Here is a 15,506-nt window from a genome sequence, read left to right as displayed (position 1 = left end):
TTCACAAACTAGGGGTGTGCCTCAAGGTTTGGTACTGTCTCCTTTACTTTTTCAATTCAGGGTGACATCAAAGTGTATGTGTATGTGGACGACATCGCCTTTTTTTTTTGCTTCTGCTAGACATTCATTCACTTTACCAGCTATTTGCAGGCCTACCTCAATGGCCTGGAGGTATGGTTTGGCAAGTTACATTTAATTCTCAACGTGAACAAATCTTCCGTTCTTGTTTTTCGTCAAGCGTCCCCTCTTTTTATCTGTCTACTGTATTGTGGCATCCAAATCCCTCAAGTTGAGTCCTTAAAGTACCTAGGTGTAATATACGACCCTGATCTAGACTGGCGACCTCATATCAGAAGTATAGGCCTCAAAGGTGAGCGAGCTCTTGGTCGCCTGACACAAATCAGCAATAAGAAGGCCGGTATGCGCAGAGACACTCTCTTATTTCTCTATAAGACTTACGTAAGACCAATTTCGGAGTTCGGCTGTGTTCTGTTCTCCGGCTGTCCTAGATACAAAATTCAACCTCTGGTTCTTTTGGAGAGGCGCGCTGCACGGCTTTGCCTGGGTTTGCCAAAATCAGTGGCAAATTGTGTCCTCTTTCTGGTAGCTCGCATGCGGGACTTGAACTCTCGCTTCCAGCTTCTCACAGTGCGCACATTCTTACGGGGACTCGAGCCAATCCCTGCAGTGGCTCCTACAATGTTTTGACTAACCCAGCTTTGTTTCTGGACAAACACTGGCCACTTTACAAACTGCCTCAATTTGTGTTTACTGAGCACCTCTTGTCTAGAATTGCAGTCTCGCGTAGGTTCGTGCAATGCGTCAGGAATTTGCTGGCTGCACCAGCTGTTTGCTTCGACCATATGCTGCCGTTGTATGCAAAGCACTTATCTGTCAATGTACTAAACGGTCTCCTGGAGGAATATCTGTTCCAGTATTCGAGCCATGTTGCAATTTTCACAGATGCCTCTCAACAAGGCGAAAAGGCAGCAGTAGGTGTTTATTCCCACACACTAGATTGGAGTTATTCTATCCGGGTCCCTGATTATACACCAATTTTAGCTTCTGAATTTCTCGCTATTGGTTTGGCCCTTCAAAAAGTTTCCCGCAATATTTCTCGTTATAATTCTCTCGGACTGCCTCTCAGTCTTGGCAGCACTAGAAAGTTCAGCAACTAGTCTCTTGTTCCGATTCCTAATGTACATTGTGCCACGTCATGTCCAAAAGGTGCACTTTCAGTGGATCCCAGGGCACTGTGGCATTACTTCAAATTCGGTGGCCGATTTCGCTAAGAAATCGGCCATCAATGGGCCTGTTGCCCATGTCCTTATGAACCTCACCCTGCTGATCACGTCCCGTCATGAACGTTACCAGATACACCATTACTTGAGCCATGAGCCCATCCTTGGTACAGCGGATTTCGAACATTTAAAATTACCATGGAACATACGTTCTTGCGCATCAAGACAGTGTGAGGTTTCCATGACGCTGTTGCGCTGCAGGATTCCTCGCCTTAAAGGGGCTGCGAAACACCGCCTGAAAAGATGCCGGTTACACTTCAGATGGATTTTTTATGTCACACAGATGCTGACTCAAAAAGAATTACGAGAATCGATGCATATGAACGGTAGTTATTCAATGAAGAAATTTCAAAATACAAGCAAACAAAATGCTGCCCTCGACTCTATTTTCGCGCAGTTTCCTATTCCCATTTCACTCTCCCAATGACGACACTTACTGCGACCAATCAAAACAGCCTATCTGAGCACGTGGCGGAAGTTTGCACTCCATGGTTGCCTGTTCTCTGTAACTCGTTCATGCCAAGGCTGGCAGCGCCGTTTGCATGGTTACAACAACCGTGCGAACGCCCAGCTGTCCTAGCGATGCTTCATCGTCACGTCGACGGCGCAGAAGGGAACACTGATCAGTGACCTTCCCTTACTTGTGGAACCGAACTCGAGCGCGAGATACTGCGATGGTGTGACAGCCTGCGCAAGATATCACACACATTTAGCATAGCGCGTACCGCTACTGCTTACCGCCTAGCATCGCCCGTCGCTCCTAGCGCGCTGGTTGGTCACGGCGAGCAAGGAGCTCGCGCTGTTGACGGGAACGTGGCGCCATCTGGCGCCGCCGCCCGGTGATCCTCTACAAGCTGACGATGCGCACTGCCAGCTAAATTTGAAACGAACGCATCCTTCCTTGGGACTGAAACGAGCGCTTATAGAGTGCAATGGCTCGATCGGATCTATTCCCCAAAGCCGCTCTCAGATACCTAGAGAGTATCCATAAGTGTTGAGTGCTAGGTAGTAGGATGTTTACAGAGAGGCGCAAAGTCCTTCGATGCAAAAAGTAGCCAGAGCCTCTTGTGGTGTATTTTTGTTTTACTTGCTTTACAGTGCTTTTATTTAAGGAAAACAAGTTGGTTTTGTTAATGTAATATAAAACACAAAAACTTGACAAAACGTATCTCTAGTTATTAACACAATTCGCAGTATATTTACACTTTGTTCAATCATCAAGCTCGCGTTAAGTCATATCCGCTGCTAAAAACCGCCACTGTATGGTGACACCGTCAGGGCAACGAATTTGTTTTTGCGAGCTGATTAAATTATTAAAAACCGCAGTATACGCGGTACGACCGATGCTAATAGAATCACTTTAATTCATTCTATGCAACCAACAGGCAAAACAATGCACTGAAAGTGTGTTTCGGGGCCCCTTTAATATATATTTATGCCGTTCTGGGTTCACGCCGTCGAATATATGTGCGTTATGCGGGTACGTTGTAACGATAGATCATTGCATCCTCTACTGCCTTCGGTTTGCACGGCAGATTATTCAGTTTTTGGAAAATCCTCTCGCTCAGTTAGGGCTGCCGTTTACTCTGCCCGTCCTCCTTTCATTCGGTGCAACCGTCAGATGGCATGCCATTAGGCAGGTGTGTCAGCTTCTTCACAAGTATATCATTGAAACAGGGAGATTTTTGTACTAACTTCTCGATGCTTACTTTACTTTCCTCTCAAAATTATATTCTTTCTGATTAATTGTTTAAACTTTAGTAATTCCACCCACACTGCTTTGTTTCCTCGATTGTCATTCCAATTTTGAGAGATCTCTCAAAATTCATGATTTTCTTTTACTCTCAGATTCCTCTATATTTATGAGCCGCTTGAGATAAACCTGGGTGAGTTTTTTCCTGTTTGGATCTGCACCAAACCCTGGCCAATCCCCCACCGCGGGTATGTGCCATCGTATTTGAGGCAACAACAACAACGGCGACAGGCGTACATGGCATAATGGAAAGCAGTAAGCAACCACGTCAGAGGTGAAGATGAGGAAGTCAAACGCGATACTACTGGCAGCGTAGATGGCGTAATGGGAAGCAGCAAGCAACCATGCAGGTCAGAGGTGAAGGTGAAGAAGTAAAACGTGATACTACTGGCAATCGAGGCCACGGTCTCTGGTGTAAAGGCCATGGCCGAGCAGGCGCTGGCCTTGGCATCCGCTGGTTCTCCTGATAAATACGGCATGCCTGTTCCGTTGCACTTATGTATCCAGCTCCGGCCACTCGACAGGGCTGCGGGCAACTGCTATCATTTTGGAGATCCCGGGATGACCGTCATGCAGAAGCTGCAGTTCTTTAGCTTGTAGCTATGCTGCAGGTGAAACGTTAAGGGACTGGAAGCTGTCAGAGGGAACAAAAGTGGGTTAGTGACATCCTAGTCGGAATCAAGGTAATGAAGTGGGCTTGGGTAGCGCATGTAATGCGAAGGTAAGACAGCCGACGGTCCTTAAGAGAAGGCAAGCCAGCAGGTGGCGGCAGAAGATTAGTAGGGGAGATGAGATTAAGAAATTTGCTAGGATAGAGCAGCCGCAGCTGGCTGAGGACATTGTTAATTAGTGGGCGTAGTCACGCTGATGATGATGACTGAATTCCGATGACCGCGCAGCCTTTTTTTATGCAACATATTATTGGTTCCTCCGAAATAAAGTTGTTATTCTTCAGCGCCCGTATGTGTCTTTCACCGTGTCTTGTGTGCTCCACCGCACCGAGTAAGTACGTAGAAAGCATCCGCGCAGTGGCAGCTTCGACGCTTGGCTCGGCGGTTGCTCTTGCCCGGTTTTTGGACCGGATATCGGTCGCATACAGGTCGGCCTTGGCGGTGGATGCGGCTGCTCTGCTTCCGTCGCCCCCTTGCTTCGGCTCGCAGCAGCGCGCTTCGCCGCGGTGGCACGGCAGTTTTGGCGTTAGGCTGCTTGAGCTGAAGGTCGCAGAACGGAATCCAGGCCGCGCTTGGATGTGAGCGCAGGTTAATGCGTCCATCGTAGCTCACGTGGGGCGCTACGTGTTTATTAATGCGAGAGCATTAGGAGGGTAATGACGGTGAAAAATGTCTCTGTGAAGCCTCCACCTGGCAACCCTGACAGGTGGAGAGGGGGGGGGGATTTGCCTGTTTCTACTCGAAGGGCACAGACGCGGGACTAAGAATGGCTCAGCAAACAAGGCCGCCACCGTCTGGAAGACGAAGTAACGAGCGTTAGCTGTTTGGTTTACTAGATGAAGAAGGCGAAGAAGAACGGGCCGCTCGTCTCGAGAAACGGAATGCAATACCCTTTGACCCGCCGCGGTAGCTCAGTGGTTAGGGTCTCGGCTACTGATCCGGAGTTCCCGGGTTCGAACCCGACCGCGGCGGCTGCGTTTTTATGGAGGAAAAACGTTAAGGCGCCCGTGTGCTGTGCGATGGCAGTGTAGGTTAAAGATCCCCAGGTGGTCGAAATTATTCCGGAGCCCTCCACTACGGCACCTCTTAATTCCTTTTTTCTTTCACTCCCTCCTTTATTCCTTCCCTTACGGCGCGGTTCAGGTGTCCAACGATATACGAGACAGATACTGCGCCATTTGCTTTCCCCCCCAAAAAATTATTATTATTATTAATACCCTTTGAATGAAACGGGGTGGATTGCTACCATGCTCGGCTACGCGTGCACGCACGCCGCCTACCGCCATCTGTCAGATAAATTACGATGCCTGTCTACCCATTGTCGTGTTGCACCCCCCTCAAGATACGTCCCAAACGGAATTTGTTTCGTGTGGGGGGGGGGGGGGGGGGGAAGTGCGCCTAGAATTCGGCTTTTTATTTATTTATTTATTTACAAATACTGCAGGCCCTATTCGGGCCCAAGCAGGAGTGGGTACATACAACAACGTAAATTACCATTGCCAATTAGCAATTAAGAACACAATAAACATGTACATACATCTTTGTAACACTATACGTAACAGAAATAAACATGAACGTACAACAGTGCAATACGTAAACAAAATAACAATGAAAAAGCGTAACGCAAAAAAAACTGCTCTCATTGCGGCAATTTTAGAGGTCAAAGAAAAGGTTATTTGAAAGCTGAACGAACGATTCTATTGTTTTAGCGTTAACTACTTCTTCGGGTAATTTATTCCATAGTGAAATTGCATGGGGAAAAAGAGAATATTGATGGATGTTAAGGTTACTTAATGGTTGCTTAATTGTTTTGTTGTGGTTTGTACGAGCAGAGCGCATGGGGGGCTCGGGTAAATAACATTCACGCGCTATTTTGTAGTGACCATGGTACAGCTGATATATAAATTTGATGCGAGATACAATTCTGCGATGAACTAGTTTTTTCAATTTCGCCCTGTCGCGAAGAACGGACACGCTTGAAAAACGCGAGTATGTGTAGTATATAAACCGCAAAGCTAAATTTTGCACTCTTTCTATTTTCTTGATTAAATATTTTTGATGAGGGCTCCAGATTAAATCCGCATATTCTAATTTTGGTCTGACAAGAGCTTTGTATGCTGTTAACTTAACGGTTGATGAAGTACGGCGCAATTTCCGTTTCAAAAATGCCAGCTTTTTTAGCGCGTTGCTGCAAACGTTTTCTATATGGGGCTCCCAACTTAAATTGCTTGTGAGTGTAACACCTAAATACTTCACTCGCTGGGTTTTATGAATATAAGAATTATTAATAATATAAGCAAAATCTAAGGGTTCTTTCTTGTTGGTAAATGTAATAGCTGCCGTCTTCAAAGTGTTTAGCTTCAGTCCCCATGTTTCACACCATACGCTAATTGAGTGCAACGCGTCATTAAGTCTTACTTGGTCGGAGTGATGATTTACATTAGTATAAATAACACAATCGTCCGCAAACAACCGGATCTTCACAGGCGATTGAACAGATAAATAGATGTCATTGATATAAACTAAGAACAACAAGGGACCGAGAACTGACCCCTGTGGCACCCCTGAGTGCACTTCCAGTGTACCAGAAACGCAGTCTTTAACAGCAACGTATTGTTTTCTTGAGGACAAATAAGATTCTATCCAACGGATGATATTGCGTTCAATGCCCATTGAGAGCAGTTTAGTTACTAAATCGGCATGCGGAACTACATCGAACGCTTTGGAAAAGTCCAGAAACACTGCATCGATTTGACCCCTCATATTCAGCTCATTCATAAAATCATCCGTTATCTCAGCTAACTGTGTTATTGTGGATAAACCAGCCCTAAATCCATGTTGATTTGCATGAAGTAAATGGTTATTCTCTAAATGTGTTATAATCGCTTTAAATAAAATATGTTCTAGCAGTTTACAAGTTGTGGATGTTAAGGAAACTGGTCTGTAATTATTTAGTTCTAGAGGGGATCCAGATTTGTGAATCGGAACTATCCTTGCAAGGCGCCAGTCATCTGGTATCACACAGGATTCTAACGATGTTTTATATATTACATATAAGTACTCTGCTACCCAGATTGCGTATCTGTTAAGGAAAACATTAGATATTTTGTCCGGACCTGATGACTTTTTTATGTCTAGATTACGTAAAAGACTAAGGATGCCGTTTTTGCTTAAATCTACTTCGGGCATCGGATTACGAAGCGTGTAAGGTTGCAAGTGCGCGTGCGATGCGTTTATGGTAAACACCGATTGAAAAAAGGCGTTAAATTCATTAGCAATGGTCAAAGGATCGTCAATGCCTGTGCCAGATGTTCTGATCTCTGTGATGCCGCTTTTATCTTTAGATAAATATTGCCAGAATTTCCTTGGTTGCTCTGACATGAAAGAAGTCAATGTGGAAGAAAAGAACTGATCTCTTGCAGCGCGCACTTTATCTTTGAAAGTGCGTACTAGACTTGCAAGTTGTTTCCTGTCACCCCGTTTTCGAGAGCGTTTTATTTTGCGTTTCTGATGTATCAGATTACGATCCATCCACGGGTACTCCTGTTGATGCGCTTTTTCTTCAAAGGCACGTAGGTGCTTTCACAGTGCATGACTATGTCTTTAAACTTTGTCCACAGCACATTAACGTCATTTGTCTCATTAAAGGAAGGGAATAAAGATTCCATACAACTAATAATTCCGTCATCATCAGCATGCGTATAGTCTCTTACAAATGTGTCAGAAGGTTTAACATACGATCGCAAGCCCGAAATAGGACACTCAAGAACAAGTAACTGATGATCAGATATACCGTCCTTGACACTGACTGAGCAGTCTGGAAGCGAGCTACTTGCAAACGCAAGGTCAAGTACAGCAGAGCTGGAAATTCTTGTAGCATCCAAAACCAACTGGGTTAACGAAAACGTAAATGCAGTTAGTAGTAATGACTCAGCATTTTTGGAATCTTTGCCGTCATGTGAAAGGCTGCACCAGTTAATTCCTGGAAGGTTAAAATCTCCTGTTATAAGGATGTTGGAACGCGAATTTGTATTTTGCAGCAAATAATCATATAAGGAATCTAAGTATTCCTGAGGAGCATTCGGAGGCCGATAGACCCCTCCTAGTAATATAGTTTTTCCAAAAAACTTTATTTTGCACCATATGCTTTCATGATCACTGATGCCGTTTAAGCGTGTGAATTTAATGTTATTCTTTATTGCAATTGCAACTCCGCCACCCCTTGATCCTCTGTCCTTACGGATAAGCGTATACGAAGGAGGCATTATTTCTGAATTTTGCACATCGGAATGCAGCCAGGTTTCAGTTACCACTAGGACGTGTGGTTGATAGGTCAGAATTATATCTTCAAGGCTCTGGATCTTATTCAGTACACTGCGTGCGTTCAAGGAAACAAGCCGTAGCGTCTTGGATTCCCGTCATTTGTTATCTAGCTTACGCGTGTTCGCACGTGTGGGTCGATGAGAGGAAGTTTCGGGTTGGGCAGGCGCAGATGATTTGGACAACTCTATTCTGAGATTGCGCGTTGCGTCCCATACGTACAGCCTGTCATCAACTTTGAGCTTATCGAAACGAAGGGAAACCTTAGAACCATTGTTCTTTTCTTCAGCCGCTGAACGCCATAATTTTGCACGAATATCCCGAATGTTTTTTGAAAAATCTTCCGATATAGCTACTTTTGTGTCCTTTAATTTGAAGCAGGAAGACATAACCTTTGTTTTGTCTACGTAGTTAAAAAACCTCAAAATGATCGGACGATGTCGCTGTGCATGTTTTAGGCCAATTCGGTGAATACGCTCTATTGAGTTTACTTCAACACATAGAATCTTTTTAAAAATTTCTTCGTTAACTTTCCGCTCCAGTTCTACTGAGTCCTCCTCTGGATCTTCCTTTACTCCATATATTGCGATATTGTTGCGACGACTTCTGTTTTCGAGATCATCTACCTTTTTGGTTAACTCAAGAACCAGTTTGTTCGTGTTATTGCAAGCTTCGTCCACTTTCTGCAACCTTTGCTCACAATTCTCAATTCGGCACAGTTCTTTCTCAATTTTGGTAATCCTGGTTTGAATATTCTCGACTGTCGATTCTACCTGTTTCAGATTACTAGTCAGCGAAGCCAGAGTCTTATTAGTCTTTGTTTGCTCTTTCAAAATTTTCTTAAGTAATTGGTTGTTTAACTGTGTCTCAGACTCTGAATCAGAAGTAGGACCAGGATTTAGCTCTATGTCTCCGGATGTTAGTAGCAATAACCTGATCACATGTAAACAGTCACATAATAGACCAAACAAACACTGTGGGCTTGGCAACACCGTCAATATGACTGTATCATCTCTAATAGAAGAAGTTAGATACTTGTCACCAACCTGGGCAAAAAGAATCGGGATCAGCATCCTTCTGTAACCGGTGTCACCAAGCCCACTGAAGGAATCCTGCAAGAGCGTCCAGTATTTATGCCTGAAGTGGTCGCTATCCGATGATGTCACCGAGCTGATACGCTGACAGGCTTGATGCACGTAGGGCGTTGTTTCTTGGGTCAGCCGTGGCGATGGCATGATGACCAGGTCAGTCGGCGCATGCTCTTCAGGAGTCCTTTCGAACGGAGGGTCCGTTGATCCCACGGCGAAGTGCGCCCGGCAGGCGATCTGGGCAAAAAGAATCGGGATCAGCATCCTTCTGTAACCGGTGTCACCAAGCCCACTGAAGGAATCCTGCAAGAGCGTCCAGTATTTATGCCTGAAGTGGTCGCTATCCGATGATGTCACCGGTGCGATATGGTAACGCTTCAATTAGTAATTGCATGTATGCAATGTTTACCTATTATTTAATTGTGGTTTTATTTCTATACCACAACCCGGATGGGGGCCCGGTGTTGTCGTAGTATATATAGCGGAACGAATGGATACATGTATAGTGGTTCCGTAACGGGACGGTTTTCCTACCTGTTTTAGGATATCTTTAGTGAAAGTGGAGGGATGAGAGGGCACAAACAATTTGAAATTTTAAACAATTTTAAACCGCCATCCCGGATTCGAGAAGCCGAAACTATGCCGCCATTTCATCCCCTGACGAAATGTCCACCATATTGGACCATGACGTCATCATTGGCACGCGGCAGCTGGTTGTTTCTGCATTGCTATTGTAGATCCCACTACAAGTCTCAGTGCGAGATGCACTGTTTTCTAGCTGCAGCCACAGATGGCGCTTTGATCTCAGGGTGGTAGGAGACCTCGAAACGTGATGAGTAGGTGTTGCCACAGATGGCGGTGTGATCAAGGGTGGTAGCAGACCTCCATGAAATCTCGAAAAGTGACGCTCTTAAAAAAATTAGCAGGATGGTTGCCGCTGTGTAACACGAGATTCAGCGATAGGTGCTTAGTCACGTGACCACTGGTGTAGTGGTCAAGTGATGCACCTCTGCACTGGCTGTTCCAAACAGAGCCACCCGTAGGCTTAATTATGCGACTCAGGTTGACCGGCGTAACGAGTCGGTTACGCCGACGGCGACGACGCGGAAGCCAGAGACGGGCGCCTGGCAGCTGTAAAACGATGGTGACTATAAAGAAAACTGGGGCAGCATCAGGCTCGCGTGTAAAAAGGAGGCTTGTGGCAGTTGTTCCTTGCCAGAGTTGCTTGAGAAATGTCACCTGGGTCTCGCATGTCCCACCGTTGCGTGTAGAATCGCTGGATAAGTCGTTAGCATACCGCGCTCCTCCTCTCCCCGCCATTGGGCAGTCAGTAAGGGCTGAGCGGCCAGTTTAAAAAGTCAGGGCCAAAGATCACGTCCCGAGGGCAGCTGGTCAGGACGCTAAATAGAACATGACGACCGGCAATGCTCACTCGCGTAGTGCACATTCCAGACACGGCAGCAGTGCTGCCTCGGCAACGCAACGGTGGGCGTGGCGGCATGCGTTAAGGCTTCATTGGTGCGACAGCTCAGAACAGACACGTGGGCGCCGTTATCAGTGAGGGCAGTGACCGGGACACCATATTCAGAGATTACTGTGAGGAGCGAGGGTCAAGAGAGGATTTTCAGGCCTGGTCAATGATGCAGCGTCACCTCCGGGGGCTGCATCGGTTAGTTTTGCAAGAAGCGGCGGACAGAGACGAGTTGGCGAGAGGAGAAGGGGATTGGCGAACTTGTGGGGATTGTGAGCGGCTGGACCCACGAGCTGGCGGAGCGGCCTCGTCATGGAGGGTATCTGAGTAACTACGCGCGGCGTACAGTAGCCGCGGCGATAGACGACGGAGAAATGTGCGACGCGCGTGCACGTGAAGCAGATAGGGTGATCATCAGGGTTGCGGTACAGGTACCGAGGCGAGGAGCTGGTCACTGGAGGATCCGGGCTGGAATTATTGTCCACGATACGAGCAGAAGGTACGGCCATGTTCGCAGCGTCCTGGCGAACGACAGCCTGGATGAGGGCTAGGGTGTTGTCCAGCAGTTGCATGGTGGATACAGCGGGTGTCGGCGCCTCCAGTTCGCGGCACACGATGCAGGCAAGGTTAGCCGGGTCTGAAGACTGCCGCAGTGTTGGCAGATCATCACATGAGGAGCTGGCAGCGGTGTTCGGCAGCCGGTCAGACCGGTGGGAAATGCGCCGGTGTTTGGCCTGCTCGAAGTGCGTGCACGCCTCCAGAACAGAAGCGACTGCAGAGCAGTCCTTGCATAGCAGGGGATTAAAGGCGTCGTCGGCAATACTTTTTAGGATCTGCCGCGGACATGTCTTTGTCGACCTTACGGCATAAGGCCAGGACGTCCTGAATGTAAGCGATGCAAGGACCGGAAGACGTCTGGGCGCGCGACGCGAGAGCCTTTTTGGCGGCGAGTTGACGGCCGATAGGTTTGCCGAACAGGTCGCAGAGCTTCTGCTGACAGACGTCCCACGATGCCATCTTCGCGTGTTTCAGGCCACGCTCTCGCGGTGCCGGTGAGGTAAAATGTCAGATTTGCGAGCACCATCGTCGCATCCCCCATGTTATGGGTACTGACACGTTCATAAAGGGTGAGCCAGTCGTCCTCATCAACGTCGCCGGTCCCGCAGAATGTGCCTGGTTCGCGGGCGTGGGCCAGAACGATGGCTCGCGGCGATGGGGCGGAGCCAGTAGACGTGGTAATGGCGGCGATGTGTCAGCCACTGCGGAGACCCCGCCTGGAGCCCGGGATCGAATTTCGCAACCTCCTCCGAATGTTACGTGACGTCAAATGTATTCGGCGAAGCCAAGGGCCGTACGCCTGAGACAGCCGAACCGCTCACGAAATATCACAAGGGTGCACCACGGCGTCGTCGTCGTCCTTGAAACGTACGTAGCAATATTTTGCTTGGACGTGGCAGTATCCATACTGATTTCGATGGATACTGCCATAGTAAGTATACGCGATGACCTATATTAATAGCAACAACAATTATAATAACAGCCTTTATTGCACTCGTGAGGGGAGGGAGCGCGGGGAAAAAAAGCTGACAATTCAGCTTGACTGGTTCCCTGCTCCCCGGAGTACAGAAAAAAAAAACTTTTGACATAGCAACATATAGCAGGAAGAAACAGTGATAATTATGACATATTGTCTTCAGAAAACTAAGAATAACTGATTCTAGAAATCAAAGAAAAAAAATTCTCCGCCAACACTGCCTCAGTGTTCGGCTTAAGAGCGTTAGCTACGGGAGCTTCAAATGTTTATGCATCGGTATGCTCAGCAAGCGCGGAGAGGACTCAATCCAAACATCCCTTCTAAGTAGGGTGTCCGCTCGCCTCCGCTTTCAGGGTGGGGACACCCTTTGTGCCACAACGCGCCGCCGTTTCCACCTCGCAGCGGCATGTTGGCTCCCACGCGCCGTTCGCGTACTGCGCGCTATGCGTGTGGCGTGGTTTGTGCTACCTTAGTTGCTTGTTCCGCAACAAAATTATGCAGACGACTGGGTGTGCGCTAAGACTGATGGCACGGTGTGACGACGTTTCGCTGCTTAGTAGTTGCTAAGTGTAGCCTTATTTGAGGTCAGATTTGACGAAAACGCTTTCTTCTTTTCAAAACATGAAAAAAATTCAGTGGCTTAGCTCGGCTATGCCAAGATATACGCAGCGAAGGCCAAACGCATAGCTTGGTTAGCCTTGGCTAATCTTGATTGCAAGTCCAGGTTAGTCTCGTTGTCTTTTCCAGTTGTCACGTGGTTGGTCACGTGACCAGTCACGTGGTGCGGTGCGACCACGGTGGCAATGCGAGCCCGGCGAAGCTGTGAGTTCGTGGCCAATGTAGCTTTCGCTACACGCGACTGATTCACAAAGGAACCTCGCCCCCTGTAGCCACTTCGTTTGAGTCCCCCAGGCTAAGCTAGAAAAGGAGAGTCACAGGCCGCGCCTCCTTCCTCGCTTTCGTGAAACCGTCTGCTGCCAAGAGGTCTGCCGCTTCACTCGATGGTCATCCGGCAACTGATTGCACATTACAGATGTGGCTGCGTGTGACGCCAACGAAAGGAGCCTCTTTTTCCCCAGCAGTGCCGATGCGCAGAAGGTGTAGTGTATACGGCGTCAGGATATTCGCAGTGAGCTGGCGCAAAGAAGTGGGGGGTTTAGCATGCCTCCGTACGTGGTATGAAAATAACAGACTGAACAAAACGCAGCGACGAGAGCTTCACATATACAAGCGTGCCCAAAAAATGCGACTGCCTTACTGCGAAACGCAAGCGCCTTTGTCGTCAGGTGCTGAAAAAATCCGTCTGTAAATTTTGATTTGGCCTGGCAGATCTTTGAGCTTTCCCGGCCTGCATATGTGATCGGCGCACATCTGGTGGATTCAAACATGCGTGGTGCAGAAGGTGTGATGTGTAACGAAGCATCTGTGAATGGCAAAAGGAGGTTGGGGACGCTCGAAACATGCAAAATCTTGGCGAAAGTGGCCAATTTCGCTTAACGGGCCACGCCTCTCTCTTTCAATTCAATGCATTTATTTCAACTCGAGGTTTACTTCAACTGAAGTGAGCTCCTGTTGTTTGCGTGATGTAGCAGCCGGAGAACCTTTGAGTGGCTGTTGTCTTCCCGGGTGTTCGATCTGCCCACACTTGGAAAGGACAGCGGCTATTTCGCTTTGTTCGGGACAGCGCGAGCAGAGCAAAGTGCGAATCAATTTGTGAGATGGTTGGAAACCATAAAAAGTATTCGAGGCAAGGCATGCGAACCACTTGTATTCTAGAACAATGTTTCCTAGGCGTGGGGGTATAATGCACAACAGTAACTTTGCGTCCTCATAATTATACAAATTAGCAGCCGTCAAAGGCGACTTCTTGCGCTTTATTTCATAGCGAACGAGAAAAGCTGTCTGACTGGCAGCTTTTGGCGAATATGCAACTGCAGCTGAAAGTAAGTAACCCTGATTATTGGACCAGTAATCAAAATGAGTATCCGTGTAATACATTGCACTGGAATATGCTACGCCGTTGTGAGAATATAACGACTGCTCACAAGGCACCGAGTGAGTTTCTTGGCAGACCAGCCACGAAATATAATTTAATTTAGCGCAACTAACTTCGATTCACCGTTTAAACAACCTCTGGCACCACCGTGTCTTGGCAGATCACCCAGATTGCAGAATTCCAAAACAGCTCGCCGCCACATCGCGATCAGTGAAGCCGAATGGGAGAGTGGGACCCAATTAACATGCCACCGTCAAAAGCGGTGTCCTCACCCTGAAAACGGCGCTGCCAATTAAGGAAGGGCTCCATTCGCGGTCCAGGCATCCCATATGACTGTGCATGCACCAGAGCTTAAAAGCTTGTGTTGATGTTCGGCAGCACCCGCCGCGGTGGCTCAGTGGTTAGGGCGCTCGACTACTGATCCGGAGTTCCCGGGTTCGAACCCGACCCCGGCGGCTGCGTTTTAATGGCGGAAAAACGCTTAGGCACCCGTGAGCTGTGCGATGTCAGTGCACGTTAAATATAATAATAATTGGTTTTGGGGGAAAGGAAATGGCGCAGTATCTGTCTCATATATCGTTGGACACCTGAACCGCGCCGTAAGGGAAGGGATAAAGGAGGGAGTGAAAGAAGAAAGGAAGAAGAGGTGCCGTAGTGGAGGGCTCCGGAATAATTTCGACCACCTGGGGATCTTTAACGTGCACTGACATCGCACAGCACACGGGCGCCTTAGCGTTTTTCCTCCATAAAAACGCAGCCGCCGCGGTCGGGTTCGAACCCGGGAACTCCGGATCAGTAGTCGAGCGCCCTAGCCACTGAGCCACCGCGGCGGGGCAGTTAAATATCCCGTGGTGGTCGAACTTATTCCGGAGCCCCCCACTACGGCACCTCTTTCTTCCTTTCTTCTTTCACTCCCTCCTTTATCCCTTCCCTTACGGCGCGGTTCAGGTGTCCAACGATATATGGGACAGATACTGCGCCATTTCCTTTCCACAAAAAACCATTATTATTATTATTATTAATTAAGGAACCTTACTTCTAAGACATAAGCAGCGCCATCTACCTCATGGATTATGCACAACTATTGCGATTTACGGCCACCTTCGTTATATCCGGTATGTTTCCTCGTTTTTATCAGTTAATACATTTTATACACGTGTGCGTCATAACACGTCGAATGATTTGACACCATCCGGAACCCCCTGCGACAAACGGTTCGGCCGTAAAGGTCGTCTGAAGGTCCTAGGAATGCACGGTTTGTGCTCGGAAAGGTCGTCGGTGCAAATCCCACACATATATTGGGCTTCATCTCAGTAATTTTTATCCTCACGAACATGTTAATTATTTGACACCATGCACTTCGAACATTCTG

General features: G+C 47.7%; 2 protein-coding genes across 7 annotated transcripts in view; one reads left to right on the top strand and one right to left on the bottom strand.

The window, feature by feature from the left end:
• Positions 1-15,506, top strand: part of Amph (amphiphysin) — a 229,947-nt gene that overhangs the window by 22,355 nt on the left and 192,086 nt on the right. The window lies entirely within an intron of this gene.
• On the bottom strand, positions 7,274-9,435 carry LOC144094345 (uncharacterized). Its single transcript, XM_077628319.1, has one exon. The coding sequence runs from the start codon at positions 9,395-9,397 to the stop codon at positions 8,144-8,146; it is 1,254 nt and encodes a 417-aa protein (XP_077484445.1). The 5' UTR covers positions 9,398-9,435; the 3' UTR covers positions 7,274-8,143.

Source organism: Amblyomma americanum, chromosome 6 (assembly GCF_052857255.1).
Source record: "Amblyomma americanum isolate KBUSLIRL-KWMA chromosome 6, ASM5285725v1, whole genome shotgun sequence".
NCBI classification, from domain to species: domain Eukaryota; kingdom Metazoa; phylum Arthropoda; class Arachnida; order Ixodida; family Ixodidae; genus Amblyomma; species Amblyomma americanum.
The sequence above is the reverse complement of the archived record's forward strand: the minus strand, read 5'-3'. Positions and strand labels throughout refer to the sequence as shown.

Coding starts and splice junctions, on each gene's coding strand:
- LOC144094345 (XM_077628319.1), bottom strand. CDS start 9,397: ATGCTGATCCCGATTCTTTTTGCCCAGATCGCCTGCCGGGCGCACTTC.